Raw genomic sequence first — 22,922 nt, forward strand, 5'->3', positions numbered from 1 at the left:
AAAATAATTTTAAAAATTTATAATTTAGAATTTCTTTTTTAATATTCTTATGCGATTTAAGACTTTTAAATAGAACCCTTGGAAAATACTACTGAAATATTCAAACAATAAAGAAAATCCGATAGTCGAGACTCCCTTATTGTAACTCACTTCTTTTTCACCATGTTCCCATGCTGAAAAAATCCAACTTTTCGTTTCGTATTTTTTTTCTTTGCTGGTCGGATACATAAACTAAACTACAAAATCGCTTTCCAAGTTGCCACGAGTAACAAACTTTTGGCAGTGACTGATGTTGTTATTGTTGCTCTCACCCTTTGCCTGCCACAAATAAAATGAACAAACAAATTGAGCTCTCGACTTTGGCTCGCTTTGTTTGTTGTTCCATCCCGAATATTGTTTATGGAAAATGTATCGAAGTCGGCGGCAGTGGAATAAAAGAACTAATTGTTTTGGGGTTAGAACGAACAATGCGGGAGATACAAATTGTTAGAGTTAACAATGGGAAGATGGAAGTAATAAAGGGATTTTGTTTGTTCGTTGCACTTACGAGGATGTAAAAACGAGGCTTAATTGAAAAAGGGAAATAATTACTATATTGCAGGGAGATCAGTACATTTTTTAAATTACACTACGGAATACAAATATGGCACTCACTTTTTGTTTGCAAATTATTTATAATTGCCCTATTACCCAGAAAATGTTATAAATTTCTAAAACTTCAAAAAATATTGAACAATTATAACATTTTAAATAATTTATGCTTTAAACTAACTTAAATTGTTTTCTTAAATAATTATCTAAAGTTTTTCTGCACTTTAGAAGGAACAAAAATTATCTACTGACTTTATACACTCGTAATTTTATAGGGCAAGCTAATTAAAAAATTTAAAAAGATAAAAAAAATATTTAAGTCTTCACAGTGTGTCTTGTTTTTTCCCCCTTACATTTGCCTGATTTTCCGCAAGCACTCATCACAAAAGATCAAGAGCATCCAATTCAAAAAGTTTTTCGAAGCTCACTCCTTTGAACTCGCCTCCAAGTTGAGTAGGTAAAAAAACAAAAGCGAGCCAAGCCAACAGCAACAACCGAAAATCTTAATCAAAGTTTTGTTCAAGTGCAGTAAACTATGTAGTTTATACTACCAACCTCAGGCCCTTCAAACTGATTTAGGGTTTCAACACGTTTTGAACCCCCTCCATTTTGCTTGGCCATTCCTTTCATGGCGTTCCCTTTTTCCCAGCCCGCTCTCCATTACGTTTGTTTATACACTTTTGCTTTCTTTTTCTTTTTGCACTTCAAAATCAACAGCAAAAATAACAATAACAGTGGGAACAAAAAGTCTTCTGCCTGCAAGTGGCAAATAAGATGAAGGAGGAACTGGAAATTGTACAATTTCGTACTTGAACTCCACGAACAATTTTCCAACTTGAAACTAAAAACTTGCAAATACAAAACAGACAACATCCGGGCCAGAAAACAGTTTTAGGCAATGTTTTCGACTTCTTATTCCTTTCTTTCGGCTGTTTCTTCAATTTGCCATTGTTTGGCCAGGCCAGGCCACTCATGTGTATTATTATTGGCCAACTTAGTTAGCCAGCTCCTTGATGAGTAGTGTGCCCTGGGTTCATACATATTCCACTCTTCACTGGACGACTTTTCTTGCCTTTCTTTGCGAAACTTTGAACAACAATTAAAACAATTTTCCGTGCAAATATGTGCAAAACTTTTCGCTTACGTACTTCTGCAAATTTACCATGTTTTTATTTCTCAATTAACTGCTTGCTTTCGTATTTAAATCAGTAAAGTTGTCCGTTTGATCAAAGTTTTTAAAGTGTCGTAAGAAAAGGCGGGTCGCACAATTAAATTCAATAAACTAGGATATTTTTTGGTGATCTTAATTCATATTTTCCCCTAAGTTGGAATATCCAAAGATACTGGTTATTGGGCCCATTTTGCATATATATAGTTATTTGGGCATTGCACTCGCAGTGTTTCGACCCCATTCGAAAGGTTTGCAAAACTCATTAATAACGGCGATCATGGTTGGCGCCAAGGGGGTGTAAAGGGGCGAAAATTGGTAGTGGTGGTCAGGGGCGGATTGCAAACCACAAAATTGCATTGCCTGACGGCCAATGGCGAAACACGCAAAACAACTAAATAACAAACAACAGGCGTCAAATTACACAAAACCCGAAACCAGAACACAACCAACATCGCACAGAGACAAATTAATTTCAGATTGGCTATTGCGGATGTGTCATGTGTGTGCTTTGTAAAATAATCAAATGTCGCCCGCGTCGCAGGGCACAAAATTCGATGATTAATTACGTCTGACGAAACGATACCAACTAAATAATAATTGTACAGTGAAATCACTGGTTATATATTCTGCCAAAAAAATTATGTGATACCAATTCCATTTCAGAAATATCAGTTTTAGATTACAAGTGTATGATAGTATCTGATATAAACCTTTTTTTATTTTTAAATCTAAACTTTTCGGTATTAATAACATTTTTTAGTATCACACATGAGATGGAAATATTTAATGATGAGTTTTATGCTTAATTTTCCGTTTGGTATAGCAAACCTTTCTCATTTACGCAACGATATTTTAAAATTTGCTTTAGCATGACACGAACTAAAATTCTCCACTCATCTCTTCATCCATATAGGGTCAGATCCGAATCCGTTGGCATCGGCATATATGTCAACAGCCGCCGGTCTACCGCAATTTGGAAGCGCCAGTGCATTGTCCACTTCGCCGCTGGCCAGCGTGGCCCTCAGTGCCGCAGCCGCCGCCGCTGCGGGAAAGCAGATCGAAGGTGAGTGACCCACTGAAAATACACTGAAATAAATATTATAGAACTTGCCAAAATGGTATTTCAACAATAAAATAAACAATTTGAATCTGAGTGAAACACACAAGGAGCATTCAGCCATATATATATATTCAATATTTAAACTAGTATTAAATTACAAAAGGTTTTTTCATGAACAACATATATGTTCCCTTACAAATTTATTTGTTATCTCAACAAAATATTGAAAAATTTTGTCGGTCATTGTTCTATTGTTTTATAGGGAATCCTAAGTTTAGACTCTTTTCTGGCTTGTTGGCAATTCCGTGGGTAATCAAAGTGGTATTTAGGGAGGAGAAAAGGTGGGGAAGTTACGCGCACACGTTAGAAATAGAAATGTCTAAAAGCCTGACATTTTGATAAATGTAGTAAATGCCCGAACGAATGCTACTGCGGTCGTGTCAGTCCAATACCAAATCGTTCGGTCCACACTTTATCCTCTGCGCTACTCTTTTTTGGTTACGTAAGTTGGTTCTCTAAAAACTCTTACCAAAGAGTTGGTGAAAGTAACGAGGAATTGGAAAAATTAATATTACTGTTCACAGTAATTAATTGATAATAACATTTTGTATTTAAGCACTACCCATAAACGATATTTTTCCTCGCAATTCTTAAGTCAAACACTTTATATTGATCTTAGGTATATTACATTAAATCAAAGTACACTTCAAATTGCATCCCAATGGATAGGGTATCCAAACAATGGACATTCCCACTGCCATTTTCACATCTGCAATTGTATTTGCTTCTGCTTCTGATGCAACATCACATGCATTAAACCCGCTCATTGCTGTCAGCGTCATTCGCTCGTGATGCGGTTATTTTTTGCATCCTTTTTTGCTGTTTTCTGCTCGTTGGCTCAGCATTATTTCCACCCACATTGCCCTTCCTTCACGTAACCCCCTATTTCCCGAATCCCACTTGTCATGGACATTTTGTGGATGTCTGTCTAATCTACTTAGTTTTAGTTGTGCCATTGTTCGCGTCGCTTTTATTGTGCTGGAGGAAAGGGGCCTTAGTTTTATATGAAAAGTCATCTATCAAATGTTATGCAGTTGGATAAAGTACGGGATTTTGGGATGAGAGAGAGAAGCGCAATGTCAGATGGGCATTTTCATAACTGCAAGATTGGTCCCGAGTAGATTTCGAGCCCCTACAAATCAGAATCACCAATCCAAATCCAAACCATCTTGCAAGAATTTCAATCGCCTTTGCCCTGCCCTCCTGAATGTGTGCACAACGCCCCTTTAATCCGCAATCGAATGTCTTCTGCTGACACAAATCCTTCAATGCCATAAGCCAATGCCTGCAGAGATGTAGCAAAAATCAATAAGATCAATCATCTCATATACTCCACTTCTGCTCCCATCTCACACTCGCTAAGGAGAATTTATGAGGAGCGCTTTCGGTGGGGCTTAAACTTTTATCAGCTCCCGACACAGTGTAAATATTACACACACTTGACACACAATTCCATTAGTCAGACGTCGCTGTCGATATCGGGAAATATGGCAACTGAGCATTTCTTTTCCCGCCCCCCGTGGATTTGTGTGCCTGGGTGTGTACTTTGGCACACATAACATTAAAGTTGCAGCAGGGAGATGTTCGAAATGCTGGGCAAAATGCAATGGAAAATGTTTTGGCATTGCACTTTTTGCCATATTTCCGGTTACATAAGCAAACATCCTTTGAGTGGATGGGAGTGCCGGGGGTGCTTCATTTGATGTGTAAGTGCAGAGGGAAAAAATAAGCTTTCAAAATTACTATTACTATTTTATTTTTAATGAAACCTTGATTTAATTTTTAAAATTATACTTTACTTTAAATTGTATTTGGTACGAATTCGGCCTTAACCATTATTTGCTTTTTTGCGGTGCATGCTATGCACCATATAGTGAGATATATTTTTGCAGTTGAGTGACTCGCTCGTCCTTTGTCCCCCGGTTCATCTTCGTCTCCCACGACTCCTTCAATTCTGCTTGCCTCGTCCTTTTGTGCGACTCCTTGTTTGCTCTGTTGACTCATGACGTCGCCGAAAATTCCCTCCTGACCAACTGCAACAACAAATTCCAACGAGACGCAGGGTCACAGTCCCGAGGAAGCGAGGATTGTGTGGTGCTGTCTGTGGAAGCACAACAAATTGCTCCTGCTAGCCCAAATGCGAAATGTGAGCTGCCATGTTTCGCCTCGCTTGGTTGGATTGTGAAAAACTATCATAGATGACTGGGACCTGCTTAAATGAAAGTCGACCCATCAGGAGGGTGGGATGACCTAAGCTCTATATAATTATTGGATGAGATAAGGAAGATACAGACAGAAAGTGGTTAATGGGTAATTGACTCTGATTTGACAGAATAAAAAAGGAGAGTTTAAAGGCGACCTTAAATTTGACTGTACACTTATAGCATTTTTTAAACATACGTATTGCTAAAAAACTTTACCATATATTCCACTAATTTACTGGACATTTTTGGTATCTTCCTTATTAGATTTAAAGCAAAGTGTTTTTTTTTAAGCCACAATTAAAATCTTCCCCTTACTACTACAAAGCGTATTTCGTCTAAACCCTGAAGTCAGGGAAAAAATATGTTTGAGAAAATCCTAAAAATGTCGGATTTATGCAATCTGCGTAGGGCAAAAGGGCAGGAAAAACTGCAACAACAATGTCTAGTGCAGATAAATTCTCAACATGTGAAATTTATCAAGTGACGACAGTTCCACAACAGAAAGCGGAAGAGGACGATAGTGGGAGTTTAAGCGGAAGATAAGGATGGGCTGGGGAGCAGGAAACAACTTATAAGCGTGTAGACAGGCCCAGACGACAGGCACAAAATTAAGCAGGAAACAGAGGCAAAAGCAGCAAAATAAAATAAATACAAATATATAAAAAATATGTTGGAAAATAATTTTAAAAAATCATAAGCGGCGCAGGACTATGCTTAAGGGACCAAGAGGACGAGAACTCTGGTCGAGAAAGGGACGGAAGGAAGGCAACAAATATGACAGTGACAGACGATGGGAATCCCCCGCCTTCATCATCGCATGGGTGACCCTAAGGCGGCAGCGGTCGCCTCTCCTTCCGGCTGCATCCGGATTAAAGTCATGTGCATAAGCCGGAAGTCGGAATATAAAATAACCAAATGTTGTATGTGCAGAAAGAAGGCGAGGGCGATTCGGGGAGCAGAAGAGGTGGCCGGAGACATCGCAGATTTGCGACTTTTGCTCTGGGAGGTAGTTGGAATTATTATAAAGGGGATGAGCCTGCAAGTGAGTGGTTATGGTTATGAAGTGGAGAAATGAAAACACAACAAAATATTAACAAGATATTCAACAAGAATTGCAACGAAATATTCTGTGCGTTGTTTAATAAGATATAAAGCTTATATAAAGTAGATATTTAACAAGATAAAAACCAGATAAATTTATTCAAAAATACAACAACATATTCATCAACAAATTCAATAACAAATTTAATAACATACTCAGCAACATATTCAACAACATATTCAACAACATATCCAACAACATATTCAACAATATATTCCACAACATATTCAACAACATATTCAACAACATATTCCACAACATATTCAACAAAATATTCAACAACATATTCAACAACATATTCAACAACATGTTCAACAACAGTTCAACTACATGTTCAACTACATGTTCAACTACATGTTCAACTACATATTCAACAACATATTCAACAACATATTCAACTATATATTCAACTACATATTCAACAATTTTCCATTACGTATTGAACAACATATTCAACAACGTGTTTATCAAAACGTGTTTATTCAAAAACATACTCAACAAAGTGTCCACGAATATTTTTTGGACAACATTCTGCAAAAGGTTCAACCATAAATTCGACAAACTATTCAAGAACGGAGAATTTCTATCACAATTTCTCCCACTGCAGCTATATGCACAAGTCGCGTTAAAATCAATAAAGAATCTCAGATATATGTGCAGGCAGATCTGGAACTGTAGCTTATGTGCCATAGATTCCATTTGGCTTCCTTCCGCCTCGTTCGTGCCCTTGAGAGGAATAGGAAAATAAAGGAGGACTTTCGCCAGCTCACTTCGGTGAGCGCGACAGCCAGGAAAATGGCAAAAATGCTGGTCCTAACTGCGAAAGGGAGAGGGAATGTGCATCTGCAAGTAACATCTCTTATTCCCCCGGCCAGCATGCAAGTGCATCAATAGCGAAGAGGGCAGGCGACATTGCCAAGGCGGATGCCGCATCTTTGCTCGACGGAAGAGGAAAATGCAATATAGGAAATCGTTTTTCGCACACTGAAAAATTCCAACCAAAAAAATGAAACCAACAAATTTGAGTTGGGAAAAAACAAAACAGGAAGTTTATTTGTATGTGCGGAGCGATGGAGAGGGGGAATCCTGTGCGGATTCCAAGAAGTTACACATTTCTGGTTACCAAAATGAGTGGAAAACATTTTGCAGTTGACAGCCAACTGAATTTATATAAAGTTGAGTAAAACCAGACTGCATATGGATTTAGTTTTGGATATAAATTTTGTGGTTAAGGAAATGTAATGCGGACTAAAATTGGTATAGCATAAAGTCAGAATAAATAGTTGTGCTTTATTCATTCTATGTTAAAGTTGGTAACTAATGATATAGACATAATCAAAAGAAATTGCATTGCTTTTTGAATTGAATGAATCAAATCTTTTAAAAAAATTTACTCGAAATTTAATACTTGCAAAAGTCCCCTCGTAATAATCTAATGAGCAGCCTTAGTTTAATGTTTTCATTTAATGAAAAATTCTTAGAAATTCGCCTTAGGAACGAACAAAAACAAATTTTACTGAAGAATTTTCTGAATTTTATGTGGGTATGTTTTTTCCACCAACTTGAAATCTTCCAGGAAATTGTCGAGTGTCATTCAAAATTGTTACCTTAATTTGTTGCCTTAGAAACATCTCGTGCCGCCTGCCTTCACATTTGTCCTTTCATCTAATTATGTATCGTGTCGAGCCACACGTGTCGCTTGTTAGTCGCGTAATTCAATAGCTTGAAGCACTTTTAATTGGACTTTTTACTTCCCGTTTCGTTCCCCCATCCTGAGCCTAAATTAATTGATGGGCGTGCAAAATTTCAAAGCAACAAGTGCATGACGAGAGCCCCGAGTCAATTAATATTAAAATCCTGGCAACGTCAACGGCTTGTGACCGAAGGAGATGCCTCCGGAGGAGCAGCTTTCTTCGCCATTCAATTTGGCTTCATTTTGTAATCGCATCAGCGTCGGGCAATCTGTCAGCAGTCAGTTTACCTCGAGGGCGTGGCACTGGGGGAGGCCTGAGTGGGCGGATTGAGGAGGAACCTACTGGGATTGCAGGCCTACGGTGGCCAACCCATACATCAAGGTGATCAATAGCAGTGCTTGTGGCAAACGATGATGGAGTGAGAGTTATGGATGCCGCCGTGGTGGCCGTGGGTGGTGCATGATGTCCTGGAACCACTACAAACTTATCCGATTACAGCGAGTGTGAATCTCAGCGTGTGTGTGGGTGTGGGAGGGGACTCATCAAAGAGTGTAACAGTTTGCTTTAATGATGAGTGGGACATCGTGAGGAGATTCATGAGTTTTGTAAAATTAAAAACCGAAAGAAAGGAAAACACACATCAAGATACTTAAGATTGATGCACTAAAGCATTTCTTAAGTTTATAAGGCTTTTATATATGGATTCATTCATTGTTCAGCTATCATATAAAGTGGTTAATTTAGTGTTGTGGTGGGCAATTAGTTTTTAGAATTATAAAGATTTTATAATCTTAGATAAAAGTATTTTTAATATTAAGTTATTTTAAATTTGTAATATTTGAGTGTCAATTATTTTTCGATGTTTTGTATTCTTTCGAAATGCGAATACACATAGGCGTTTTTTTTATTTCTTTTCTTTTTTTTTGTGTTTTATCCAGATCAAATTGAAAGACAGGACCGCAAAATGCCAGCTGCCATTTGAAGCGTTTTGCTGTCATTAAAAAGCTTCACGAAAGTGAAAACGCGACTGCTGGCACTGCTTTCACCCCTCTCTCTCCAGCACCCCACTTTCCATCTCTTTCTATCCGAGCTGGGTGCCTTGGATTTCGGATGCTGGTGGGTTGTATTACTGCTGACTGCTGACTGCTCATTGCCAGTGACGTTGACAGTAATTTGCACGAAAAGTGCAACCGCAGCACGAGGCGCGAGCCACGTTAATGTGCGTGTGACAGGGACGGGGATAGGGATAGGGCGGCAGACAGGGACGGGGCGATGATGATAACGCCGGGAATGGCGATGATAATGCCCCGAAAGATAATGATGACGATGTCAGCAGTCGCAATAGCACGTGCTGCTAAACAAAGTGTCACACCCACACACGTACGGCAGACAGTTGACGGGAGCAAAGGAGATGGCGAGACAAGTGCGAAAGAGAGGGACGAAGCCTCATTTCCGCTTCCGCTTGGCAATCAGCTGCTGCTGGCGCCCATCCCCTTCCCCTAATCTCCGCCATTGGACCCATGTAATTTCACTCTTTGTCCGCTCAACTTTCCCTCTGTATTCTGCGGTTCAGTGGGTGGAAACTCAGGGGGGATATGGGTAAAACACAGGGAGTGCAAGGATGCAACTGGTTAATTAATAGTTCCTTGCTAGGTGGGTCTATAATGTGGACTAGTTGCAGCAGCAGAAACTATAGGGATGATATCTGATTACTTACATAAAGTGGATAAACCAAAGTTTGATTATTGTTATGAAGGTGTTGGAATATTTATTTATGACTCGTAATTGTAAAAAATATCAGAAATTAATGGAACATCCTTTACTTTCTTTCAGGACCCGAGGGCTGCAACCTTTTCATCTATCATCTGCCGCAGGAGTTCACCGACACGGATCTGGCCTCCACGTTCCTGCCCTTCGGCAATGTGATCTCGGCCAAGGTGTTCATCGACAAGCAGACCAGCCTGTCCAAGTGCTTTGGCTTCGTCTCGTTCGACAATCCGGACTCGGCCCAGGTGGCCATCAAGGCGATGAACGGCTTCCAGGTGGGCACCAAGCGCCTCAAGGTGCAGCTGAAGAAGCCAAAGGACTCCAAGCCCTACTAGAGGGCATTGTCGGAGGATTCCCACCGTCAGCAGCGAGGTTATCCGGACACACCGAGTAGAGGAATATTGAGATTTGTGAAATATGGAGTAGTCAATGAATGAAGAGTAGCCCGTGTAGAGCGCGCGCGTTGCAAGAGTAAACGAAGATGCGAATGCCAACGTTGTACGTATCATGAAAAACCAAATACCAGAGCAGAAAAAGACATGAATCTGTGCCAAAAAGAGACAGAATCACTTATGATTTAGCACGTTATATGTTGAATTAGAAAAAAAAACACAAAACCCAAAAAAAAAGAAACGAATAATACAACTATTAGACCGTAGTTTAGTTAACTTTCTGTTGAAGTTCCCTTTGAACCCTTACGACTTGTTTTCATATTTTTAAACTGTCGTACGAGTTGGTTGAACCATCGCCTTTTTATTAAACATTTTGTACACACTTTCATGACTCACAAACGAAACAAAATATAAAAAAACAAAAAAAAAACAAGGATCTGTTCGAGTGTTAGCTTATAAGTTTTTGATATATCTCATAATTTTATACTCGCTCTTTCTGTTTGATTTGTTCATCTCTCATGTTGCAAGTCACAATGAAGTTCTTATTATAAATATATACCCACATGATATATATTCTAGCTATAGTTACAAGTTACTCGTTCTGTTCAATGGATTATCTCTTTTATATATAAATACCTACATTTATGCTAATGTGCATAATTAGATTTTAGTTTTCTGATTTGTTACACCCCCAAACTAACTTACATTTTTTATTTGTATTGAAAAAGGAAATGTTTTTGTTAACACGCATTATAAGTAACACAATTATTATTATAATTAGTTGAACAAACAAATTCACATACGCTTCTCAGTGTTAATTATGCAATTTGTAAAAAATAACTATGCATACAAAAGACAACAAACCAAATGAAATCAAAAAATGGAAAACTTGTTATTTATGTTGAAGTCTTATCAATGGAGTTTATTATATTATTTTTTAGTTTCTATCATTCGCTACATCATCCAAATTTACAAAAATCTGGTATTATATTATTATATATGATTCACTTCGTTGTAAACTCTCTGTTTTAGTTGAAGTTTATTTGGCTTTCTGTCGTCGCACATTTTTGAAGTAGATAAGTGCCTAATGTAGCATACTTTGTTGATGTAAAAAATCATGCACATATGTAAACACTTCATACCCGCAGCATACATATCTAAATAAAGTTTTGTTCTCTGTTTCAAATGCACACAAAATGTACTTATTTTTTGTGTTCTTAACACGTTGTTCTTTGGTTAATAATACAACAAGGTATTTCTTTGCGTATTATGTTGGTGTATGTGATCACACTTAATTTTAATTCGACAATGCTTTTATTTTTTACTTTTATTAATTTCAGAACATCTCTAAGGCGATTGGTTCCTTCACGCTTTAACACAACCAGATATGTTCTATATTCACTTAGAAATTAACCAATTCAACTTGTTTTTATTCTCCAGATGATATGTTGACGTTTGGAAGAGTTGCCATTTATTTTATTTTTGGAAAGGCAAGCCAAGTGGTAGTTGATGCAAGCCGCCAGTTGAAAGGTAAGTTTTACCCTTTTCTCTCTAGATATAAAGTTTTCTAATTCTTCCTCTCATTTCAGTTGTACGCAAATCGTTTTTAGAAGGCGCATAGGTCCCTGAAACTTGTAAATATCCGCTTGAGTCTCGAGAATCCCAAAAATAAATGCCTATTCCACTGCTGTCGCATACAAATTTGCAACTACTGTACATTTTAGAACCACAAACATATTGGAAAACCTGTAAAAAAATTAATACGCAAACATGTTGTACGATAGCCAAGAAAAGCCATTTTATATGCTTGTAAAGCAAACTAATTTTAACAAAGTAAATTTATAAAAATAAACTGAAAAGAATCTGAGTTTCAGTTTGTTCTCAAATATAATAAATTGGTTTTGAAGCTGAACAAAAGCATTGACAAATCAGATGGAAGGGTAGCTAAATAATTTATGGCTTTGAACTAAGTTTCCAAATTGATCGTTTGTCTTTGTTTGAAGTAGAGTCTAAGCTGTGTGCATTTTATACAAACTATCTGGATGTGGCTTTAAATTAAACATAATTTCAATGCAGAAATTAGCATTCACCTTAGGAGTAAGCTTAACGTGAAAAGTGTTCTGTGTGTAATTAAATGTGTAATTAATAATTAGCTGCTAAGTGTAATTTTTTAGAGAAACAAAGCAAGGCTGTGTGTTCTGACTAGATATTAAGCGAATTTCCCTTTCGGACAAATGAAATTAGAATGCCATTTAATGTGGATGCAGATTGAAATATTAGTTTGGAAAACCGCGATAAATATTTGCATTGGCTATATTAAGGCAGTAAACAGCGAGAACGTAATTCTAGTGATAAAACGCAGTTAGTTAAGCGAATGGATTATATGTATCTATTAAGTCTTCAGTGTATATTGCTACACAACACAACCCCACACAATCACACATCAGCATCCAAACAGAATAAGTAAATCAATAAAAGGTGTCATGATTTTTATTAAAAAAGGAGAGCGCATTTTTACTGGCACAAACTTACACGAACTGACGCTGGATAATTTATCAAAAAATGTCTTAAGCCAAAAAACTTTGCGAGGGAAAACTTCCAGGCAAGCAAGTCGAGAAAAATGAACGGAAAACATACAAAATGTTGACGACTGAGGGAGACAGAGCGAGAGTAACTAAAGGAAAACTTCAACAATAAACGAAATATTTTGCTAAACTTGCGATTTGCATATGAGAAACTTTATGCCAATTGTGGACCTGTGGGGGCGGGTAGCCCGGGGAGCTGAATCCTGGCGAGATCCTAAGACCCAAGTGCGAGGGCCAACCGGCAGGACGTGTAAACAAATTTACCAACTACGTGACGCAGCAGTTCGCTCCGCTCCTCTGCTGCCTTGCATAATCCAAATCCAAGTCGAGTCTTAACGCAAGATTTATTTCCATTTAAATCATGCGTGGAAAACTTTTCCTCCGCTTCTGTCGACAGCAAATGCCAAAAGGGGCGGCGGCGGAGCTTACACGGCAATAATTTCGACTTGGCATATTCAAATATTTTGGCACTTGATTAAGCCGAAAAGTTTTTGGCATTTCTCTAGCAAATCCCAATAGATAGACGCCGCTGCAACAATGATGAGAAGGGGCAAAACTGATTGTTGGTGTGCGATAAGCGGCTCATTGATCCGGTCGACTGGTGAAAGAGGGTAAAAGTCTGCGATGATTCATTTGTATAAAAAGTTGGTGGTTTTTGTGGCATTAGGTAAAGGTAGGTAAACCTAGTAGTACATAAAGAGTAAAATAGGAAGAATAAATGAAGAAAAGCTATAGTCGAGTGCCTGGGATATAAGATACCCGTTACTTTGATTCAAATAAAATACAATTCCTGGACAGTTCGTTTAGCGCGGCACACACCACCGATGGCAGCGCCACGGCACCTAGCAAACCGAAGCGGTACTAATGTCCATGCCAAATCCTGATTTTAGCATTATGAACGTTATAGTAGGCGTGTGTCTTTGCTGAAATATCCTTGCGCTTCCCAGAAATCTTTAGAATGTACATGCTTAAGCTCAACTTTGTAGCAACTATACTTTTCTAGATCTCAGCGTTCATACTAACAGAAGAAGATGGTTAGATCGACTCGGCTAATAATCGCTTCCTTCTGACTGCTACATACTTTCCGCCGAACCTAATATACTCTTTAACTTTACAGATGACGGGTATAACTACACACAAAAAAATCGGTTGGTAAAATTGGCCAACCATCGAATTGTCCATTTTTTCATACGTGTTACGTAAATGTAACTATAAAAAGTTTAGAGTGGATCCAACCGATGGATTGTAGTGAAAAACCTATTTTCAAAGTTATCCAACCCATCATATGTATATAGTTAGTGAATTGTTTTTATATTTAATACATACCTTTAAATTTATAAAGTTATTAATTAAATTCATAAATACGTCAAAATAGCATGGTAATTTATAAGCACAATAAAATAAAATGTTCAATTCGCACTAAAGGTGACTTTTAGCTATGCTAAAGTAAAGTCTTAAGTTAAGATTCATAACTTTACAGAGTTTAGCTTGGGAGTCTACAACAAACAACACATTGCAGAAAATTTGTACGTTAGAACAACTATTTTTGAAAGTTAATCAACTATTTCTATAACAAAATATACAAATCACATGAACTTTTAAATGTTATGATTTCACATCTTTTGATAAGTCTTATTGATAGCGAAATGTCTTTAATAATTGGAAAAGTGTTTCGAAGCTCAAAATTTTTTTTTACGAATTACTGTTTTGTAATTGTGTTTATCTTAAACGACTTTTCATTTTCTGATTTAAGTATTTTTGAAACACTGAGAGTACTTTTCATATGCTGATAAACAAGTTTAAATTTGAGTAGTACAAATACAAGTTGAAAGATATTGATAGTGCTCGAAAATAGAATACATTAAGCCCATTTCAAAAACGTTAATTGAGTTTCGATCTCTACTCATGTGAACCATCCTGGGACTTAGAAACTCCGCTACTAACGCCTAATCGAAATCTCTTCCGCTTCCATCTCTTTCAGTTTCTGGTTAACAATTTGCCAACGTTTGATGAGATCTTTTGTCATGCTCCACTGGTTAAATCGCTATTTAGGCCACTAAATTTGAGCCGCATCAACGGAGCGCGTTTCATCCACGGGCCTGTGGGACTGGGATTGGTACTACATGTATGCAGGATGTATTCCAATCTAGACGTGAACATGAACAGCGACAGGGACACGAACACGAGCACTGACACGGTCATGAACAATATGGGGGAACGGCCTGGGAAAGCGTTGCTGGGGAAACCGAGGCAGATTAGCAAAGTTTGTAATTACGTTGGTAATTGATTAGGTTCGAACAACAAACTGCTAATAAGATTATTGCAGTTGAGAACAAACCGAGCTGAAAAAACAAAGCCCAGGCCCACTCACAGCCGCCCTCCAATTCGCCAAATTATCCTCCAACTGTGTCAGGGAAAGAGATGAGATGAGAGGAGCGGAGTGGGCCACCAAAATTGAAGCGATTTGTGGCACAAGTTCTGCATGCAGTTAGAAAAAAACTGGTTAACTTGCACAAATTAAAACTATACACAAAGCAAAAGATTTCGAAAAAGATTTTGGAAATATTTGGAAAGGTGTGCTAGAGTCAATTTAATGTGTTGTAATGGTACACTTCTTCAAAAGCGGTTTAAATATACAAAGAGCACCTACTTCAATCCCAGTCTATTTTGTAAGACAAAAATCAGTAAAAGTATTAAAAACTATTTTGAAAATGTAATCTTTCTTAACGAATATTATTTGCCAGAAATTAAGCAATCAGGGATCCAAAAAAAAATTGCGCTGAGCACAGTGGGTAGGTAATTCTTCACATTTCAGATTCGTAATCAAATGCATAACATTAAGCACTGTGAATTCGTTTCTCTGAGTGTACTCAGCAGCATCCTTTCAGAACAACCCATCCTCTTCTCCGCTCTAACATCCGCTGTTTGTTTGCACAATTTACCCAGCGGGGGGCGGGCGGAGGCGGGGGCGTGGCTGGGGCCACAGTAAGCTCACGCAAGCCGGAAGAACAACAATCGACCACCGAAATAACAATGGATTTGGCGCGTTTGCCCCGTTTTTGGCATTGGGCGTATTGTTAATGGCATTGCACGCACATCGATGGGGTTCCCCCAAATGAAAGACTGGGCGATGGGAGCGGGGGATTCGGGGATAGAGGGGGCTGCAGCCTCGCAGATACAAGCACACACACAAAAGACAAACAATTTAGCGGCGTTGCAATGTGGACAAACAATCTGTGGCCAGAAAGATGGTGTGCAAACCAAGGTTGTCGGATTCGCATAGAATGAGAAGCCAAATACATTAGGGGGAATGCTAATGGGTTCAGCTAGAGAAAACAGTGGAGAAACCATAATGGGTAAATTACCACGGACCATTTAAGTTAAATTTTAATATAGCCTTGTTTTTGTTAGGTTTATTATTTATTTATTTGTTTGATACAACTTAAAAGGGAAGGGGTAAGTCCAAAGGGGTTCCATAATATGGATTCCATTCATTAAGTTATCTTATAGAGAGAAACGAATTATTTGTTTTGCTCCCAAAATTGATTCCTTGGTGGGGGGTCTAAAAACTGGCCAAGTTATGATTACGTAATACATGGAAATTTCTTAAGCCCGGACAAAGAATGTTATCCTAAGTTGCCAGTACTTAGATAATAATATTGTCATTTTTCAGAGCTGTTGAATAAAAGGTATCCTTAATATTACGAAGAACTCTAGATATTCATCCGGATTTTAAAGATGCAGCTAGGGAACAATTCCCTACCTCGTCCAACGTGATTGTTCGTATGGCTAAGACAAATGCCTGTCCTGGCAAATCAGTCAGCAGCCCTTTGTTCTCTCTACTGGCCATGTCCGGCTTCTCAATGGTCGCTGGGCGACTGGACGCTACCGCAACCGATCGGCTTCCAAGCTGCCTTCCTCAACCCAAATTCAGGGGGAGCGACAACAGCTGATTAAAATCCTTGGCAGTCCGTTTCCTGTTCGCATCGCATCCTGCCCGTCATCGTCATCGATCACACTCCAAATCGAACTCGAATTGCACTCGCATACGCACACCGTCACAGGCACACACACACGATGCACTGGAAAAAAAAGGTGCCTTGGATATTGAATTTAAATTTAAAGATTTTAGACATTTCAAATTATGGATTACCCAATAACATACTTAAAATCGTTCATTTTGAAAAATAAAAAAAAATTTAATAATTCAAAACCAGGAGACTCTTGATTTTCTGCCACAAGGGACCATTTCAAGTGGTGTTTTTTACTTTTTCTCAGTGTACCCAGCAAAGTGAATTCGATTTTGAAGGAGAAACCGAAACCCGCTAGGGAATCGCTGCAATTTTGCACGTGAACACGCTCAGCGTTCTTCCTCCACCCCCTTTCCCATACCCCCATATATCCGTATCACTTCCACTTCACTTGACAGATATGGTGGGGGCGGAGGCGGGGGCGTGGCCAAACGCCTTTCCCGATTCGCTTCTTCTGCTGCTCCTGTTTTGAAATGCATTGGCAGAGACATGAACGGATGGCTCTGGGACGTCGTTGGATGGCAGTGGGTGGGGTCAGGGGTTAGAGGGTGCAATTGTTATTCTTGTGGGGTGGAGTGGGCGGAGGGGTCATGTTAGCGAAGGTAAAAAATCTCGGCAACTAACCTAGTTTTTGTGCTTTTCATGCCACAGTTCCCTCTTGATACAGCCAACTACTCGTATTTTTGTGTGTGCGGCTTTTATGACAGGCGGTTCGGGTTAGGATCTCTCCCCATCGATATGATTGCCCAGTGAGTGTGAGTGGGTGGTGGGTGAAAGTTTGAAATCCGTTACTTGTGGGATATTGCATATTGATTTGGCAAATGTGCCGGGGAGTTGCTGTTGGGAGTTGAATGGCAGATGAACGCGGGTAGATCTCCCCTTTGTTTTTGGGATAACCCCTTCTTAATACTGTGATTAAAACATGTTCGCTGGGGGATGCAAACACACCAAAATTATGGATTCATTTTTGGGTTTTTAAAAGGTATACCATTGTATAGAAACAGTTGTTAAACATTTATACTGCATTTGATAGCAATACTTTTGGTTCTATACTATCTTTTATTATCATATTCTTATTTAAAAAGTTTATATGTAATATGTTTAGATTTAAAATAAATGATTTTTTAAATAATAAGTTATTATCTTTGGTTTTTGGGAAATGAATAATCTGTATTTGCAATTTCGTTGGAACTGTAAGACAAAAATTTAATGAAACACACTTAAGGAGGACCACGAACCAGTTGATTCCATTTCCAGTTTCCTCTCTAACTAAACCATTTCCGTCCAAACAGGCCTAATCACATCAAAATCGACCAGCTTTCCCGCCTTCCCCTTTCTCTGCTTTCTCCACCACCTTCCCTTCGCCTTTCCCCTATAAGCTACAATAACACAATTTATGCTTCCTGTTGTTTACTCGAGTTTTGCCCCTCCACGCCTGCATTTTATTATACAAAATGTTATTTATTTATTTATTTTTGCGGCAAAACTTATTTTTCCTGTTCCGCTTTTCCCGTGCCCGTCTGCCGATGATTACGCAGATTTTCCGAGGGGTGAGCGGTGCAAGAAGCCGCTGGCGAAATCAAAATAAAAATAAAAATAAAACAACGGAAAAACAGAAACGTTAAAAGCAGCCGCCACCGCTCAATTGAAGTGGCGAAGGGGGTCGGAAAATGAAAATGGAAATGGGAAGGGGGAAATCCGCTGTTTGAAATCTTGCCAGTTGTTTTCTTTGATATCGAGCACTGCACGTGGAAAATAACAAGCGCAAGACGAAGAAAACTTTGTCATACACCAGCAAGTAAGTAAGAAAAAGCTGGGGATCTTGGAGGAGGAAAAACTTTTCCACATTTCCATGAAAATACTTGCCGCTTTCCCTGCTCAATTTAACTGCCACATTCGACCATAAAATTTGAGCCGCACATAATTCCATTTCATTTCACTCATATTCAGCATTTCCTTCGACGCTCTTTTCATTTCATTTGATCCTTGCCGGCTGTCGGTCCAAATCTAAATTAAATCAAATTCATGTGACAAAATGGCCAAAAATGCATTTTATTACACATTCATACGGCTCGATTCGGTTCGGTGGGATTTGGTTCAGTTCAGTTGGTTCTACCCAATTTTCTGCTGCTCGGTCTGCAGTCATAAATTTGCAAAAAGCATTTTGCAACATGAGAAAAACTCAATTAAAATGGACTTTTGCTTTATTTCTGCGTGACAAGACGCAAATCAGAATATTTCACTCAGACCCTTCTGACTGTCAGCCGACTTTTCCGTCTCTGTTCAAAACTCTGGCCAAGCCACAAAATGTACATCAAATATAAATATAACAAGAAATGACTTAACTATTCAAAAACTCAACTAGCGAATGTTTGTTGCTCTGCTGTTTGTATCGGGATTCCAGATCCGACATGCAAATTTTGGGTACCCTACACCTACTCAGAAAGGAATTTTTGGGTAAACCAATAGTAATGTGTCTATAAAAAAGATTTATACTATTTTAAATAGAAACCTGTATAAAACAATACAAGGTTTCGAAAGCTTCAGCTTCGGCTAGAGCTGAATATCGAAAAACCGCGAAATCTTTAGAAAATTCTGCTTGAGGGTTGACTATATCATTTTAAGCTTTGATCCAATGTTTTAGAATTTAGTTCAAATATTTATTATGACATTTTAAATAAGCAGATATTTATTTTATTGGAGGCTTCGGAGCAACATATTTTAAAGATCTTGTGCCAAGCTTTGACTGCATAATGCAGTAGTTCCCTACGTAAGCTGTTGGTCACGTGACTTTTCCTTTGATGAGGGTATTCTCCATCTGACCTGCCCCTAGCTGTCTTCATTTGTAATGCATTCATCTTTTTCCTGCATATGCCTCGAAGTGTGGGTCTTGAAACTCGGGCCCAAAAACTGACACACGATACAGACAACAAGTAGACAAGTTACTGACAACACCCGGACTCCCTCGCACATATTCTCCTGTCCTGAAACACCCATTTCCACACACTGAGCCAGACTCATTTCAGCTTAATTCTGTGGTCTGCTGCTGCAACATTTTTTGGCTTAGAATTTTGGAGCTGCTCCGACTTCGTCGACTGTCTCCGTCTGACATTTTGTTCGGTTTGCGGCTTTTGGGGCAGGGGACTTTTAAGAAATCAACTTTCTGGCTTTTGCGGTTATGTGGGCTTGGGACTGGGCTTAAAAACTGAACTTCCCTTCTAATTGGCGCACTTTTGTTTAGCATATTACGTATACGCCATTACGTATACGCCTTGAGGACTGGGCAGAGATTTCCTTTTAAGTTTTAATTCTTTTTTCGGCTGGAGTGTATGTGGATTAAAAGTCTTGCTAACATCTAACAAGCTAAGCAATTACCATGTTTTATTTGCCTAATGAGAGGCAGTTGTACCAAATGGGGGAATGTTTTGGGGCTTCCACTGAGTTGCGGCTTTAACATCTTGAAAAGTGCGGTTAAAGCTCCACAGAGACAACTCCGACTTTATAAGATATATAATATAAACAATTTTAAAATTTGTTTTTATATATTTAATATCATTACAGATTTGTATTTAAGTTTACTTAAATTTGTATTAAACTTTTGTTAGCTAAGTTTTCTAATCCTCGAAATTATTAAACATACTACTATTGGTTGTATTCTTCAATTGCTTTTCCATTCAATTTATAAATCCTTCAGTACCATCATACACATATTTATGATTGGCCTTCCGGCTTTTATTTCCGCGTGTTCTTCAGTTTATTTCCTCTGATTTGACTGCGTTAGCACCAATAAAATATTCCAATGTGATCCAATGATGGTTTTTATATGTTCCTCGAAATATCCTGGCTAATATAGCCCACCCACCACCAAATACCCCTCCCATTAACCCCTTTCGCTGGCGTTAACCCTTGACACGTCGACGTAGAAATATCGCATATGGAAAAATCAACTGGCATTTGTGCCTGTGGCGGTGCCTCTAGCTGTGCTATTAAATTTATGACGCAAGTAAATTGAATTTTAAATTTGAGTATGACAAATGTGCCACGCCCACCTGAGCCCGCCCCCTCCGGCGGTGGATAGAAATTGCCTATGAGCGCTGGCACAAAAGTCATAAGTCGGCAAACGAGCTGCAAAAAATGGCCGTTTTCGCAACAACAACAGACGTGACTCGAACAAAACATATAACCGAAATGTGTGGGCGTGGCAGGTGTTTGCCGCCCCTCCTGGCAGTTGGCAAAGTGTTGACGCAACGACTAACTGAAACTGCCTGGGCTGACTGATTGAGTGAATTCTAGATTGACTGGCAGTGGCGGGGCAGAGGGGGTTCGCTGGGAGGCGGCTCAGCAGGCAGCCCAACATAAGGGCAGCAAATCAAAATCAGCACAACTGTAATGGAAACGACAAATACGTGCGTTGTTTTCAAAAAATAAAGTGAAAGCTCACAGGGCGTTAAAGTCGCAGGTGGGAGTACTCTAAAAAATATCTAGGATCTAGTAGGAAACTAACGAGACAGCTGTAAACATGCGAGTCATAAATTGAGGCCATAAAACTTGGAGATAATATTTAAAAACAAAATAAATTAGTATTCGTTTAAATCAAATCATTTATCCCAAATTCTAAAACTAAAATACCTGATATTACAGTCTTTTATTGTACGGACAACAAACCTTATCTCACAGTATAGATTTTTTTAAAGGTTGGTTTTTACCAATACAAACGACTTAAACAAATTGCAATTGCCCCAGCCAATTATATCACTTAAATAAAATCGAAGCCATTTTCTTTCTATTAGCCCAGAATCAAATATGCAAAATTATTCGCCCCCAAAACACCCGCCCTACAGAAAATGAAAGGCGGATGGCAACTTGAAAATTCCTCACACGTTGCCGCATTTGTTTTGCCATTGGCATCAAATGTAGCGTTAACTTTAACTTCGCCCGCTTTGCCACCTGCCCCCGGGAAAATCTCAGTGTCGAAATCAAATTACCAAAAACTCAACCGAACTGTTCAGCAAAAAACTCACGTGTCATGATGCACTTGAGACTTTGGCGCATTCGTCTGCCCCAGTGCCTTTCTCTCTGTCCTCTGTCCCCCGGCTTCCGTTTCCTGTCTCCTGTCTCCAGTGGCAAATCTCCCTTCGCCGGCAGGACTTGTCATTGTTTTCAACAGGAGCCGGCGACAGATCCAGGGATAGACATTGACATTGTCTGACAACGCAAATCAAAAACGTATCAAATAAAAGTTTGTACTTTTCTTTCCATTTCCCGTGTTTTTTGCGAACTCAACACGTGCTCACCTTCGTCAACCCCGGGGGATAATTTCTCCGGCAGTGCGACAATTTTGGTGGGTAGCACAGCCACTCGGGGAGTGTCGGGGGTGTAGGGGGCTCACAAAAGTCGATGAGACACTAGAGATGACATGGCGTAATAACAGGGAACCCAAGGAAGCCCAAAAAGAAATAAGAAGAGCACTTGAAAAGTACAATTTCGATTACATCATGCAACCAAATATGGTTATAAGATTGTAACAATAGAGTTCGGGGAATTTAAAAGAATCACTAGGAGTAAACTAAATATTTTTGAATACACACAGTTACATGAAAAGTATTTTAACAATCAATAAATCAATAAATGAACCAATCTCTTACTATTTGTATCTTTTTATTAATATTCTGATCATCCCTCTAGGTGCAAAATTTTAGATTATACCAACATGCGTGTCTGAAATTAAAACAACCCTAATAACAGGTAATTTACATTCTCCGCCAAAGGACTCTAATTACCCTAAATTTAACAGAAACTTTAGTAAAGGTTTGGACCTCAAACAGAAAATGTTTGCGGACACGTGAGCTTTAATTGTGTGTGCTAGCACCCCTAGTTTGTGTGTGTTCCTGCGGAGCGCTAATTAAATAACCAAAATGCTGCGTGGCAAAGCGTTGGCCGCCTGCGAACCTCGAAATGCATATGATTAACCCACATACGGAGTGAATGGCCCACTCCGAAAACTCTCGAATCAGCTGCAGGCGAGCACCACCCTCCTTTCACCCATCCCCTTTGAGTGGGTGAATGTGTGAAAGTGTGCTTGCATAATTTCATTAAAATAACTGTCAAAAATTTCACGTATGCCCACACACGCGGCATAGAAATCCCCCGGAAACCCCTTCTCAGGAAATGGGAACCTGAAACCCGAACCCGAAACGCTTCGAATTCAAACGCGAATTTTCCAAAGACCCCACCACCGCCGCCGCCCCCGCCTCAAAGCCTTCCA

The 22,922-nt window shown here is 39.0% G+C and overlaps 1 protein-coding gene across 3 annotated transcripts in view; it reads left to right on the plus strand.

Moving 5' to 3' along the window:
• Positions 1-11,909, plus strand: part of bru1 (bruno 1) — an 84,436-nt gene extending 72,527 nt beyond the window's left edge. For 2 of the 3 annotated variants that reach the window (XM_017080073.4, XM_017080092.4), the window contains exons 8-9: positions 2,676-2,825; positions 9,716-10,940. In XM_017080073.4, coding sequence (XP_016935562.3) covers positions 2,676-2,825; positions 9,716-9,984 — 419 coding nt within the window. In that variant the 3' untranslated portion in view covers positions 9,985-10,940. Of the gene's footprint in view, positions 1-2,675; positions 2,826-9,715; positions 10,941-11,481; positions 11,572-11,630 lie in introns of those variants that run through there. The other variant, XR_011605882.1, reaches the window with a different exon arrangement.
• The last annotated feature ends 11,013 nt before the right edge of the window (positions 11,910-22,922 follow it).

Source organism: Drosophila suzukii, chromosome 2L (assembly GCF_043229965.1).
Source record: "Drosophila suzukii chromosome 2L, CBGP_Dsuzu_IsoJpt1.0, whole genome shotgun sequence".
In the NCBI taxonomy this organism is placed as follows: domain Eukaryota; kingdom Metazoa; phylum Arthropoda; class Insecta; order Diptera; family Drosophilidae; genus Drosophila; species Drosophila suzukii.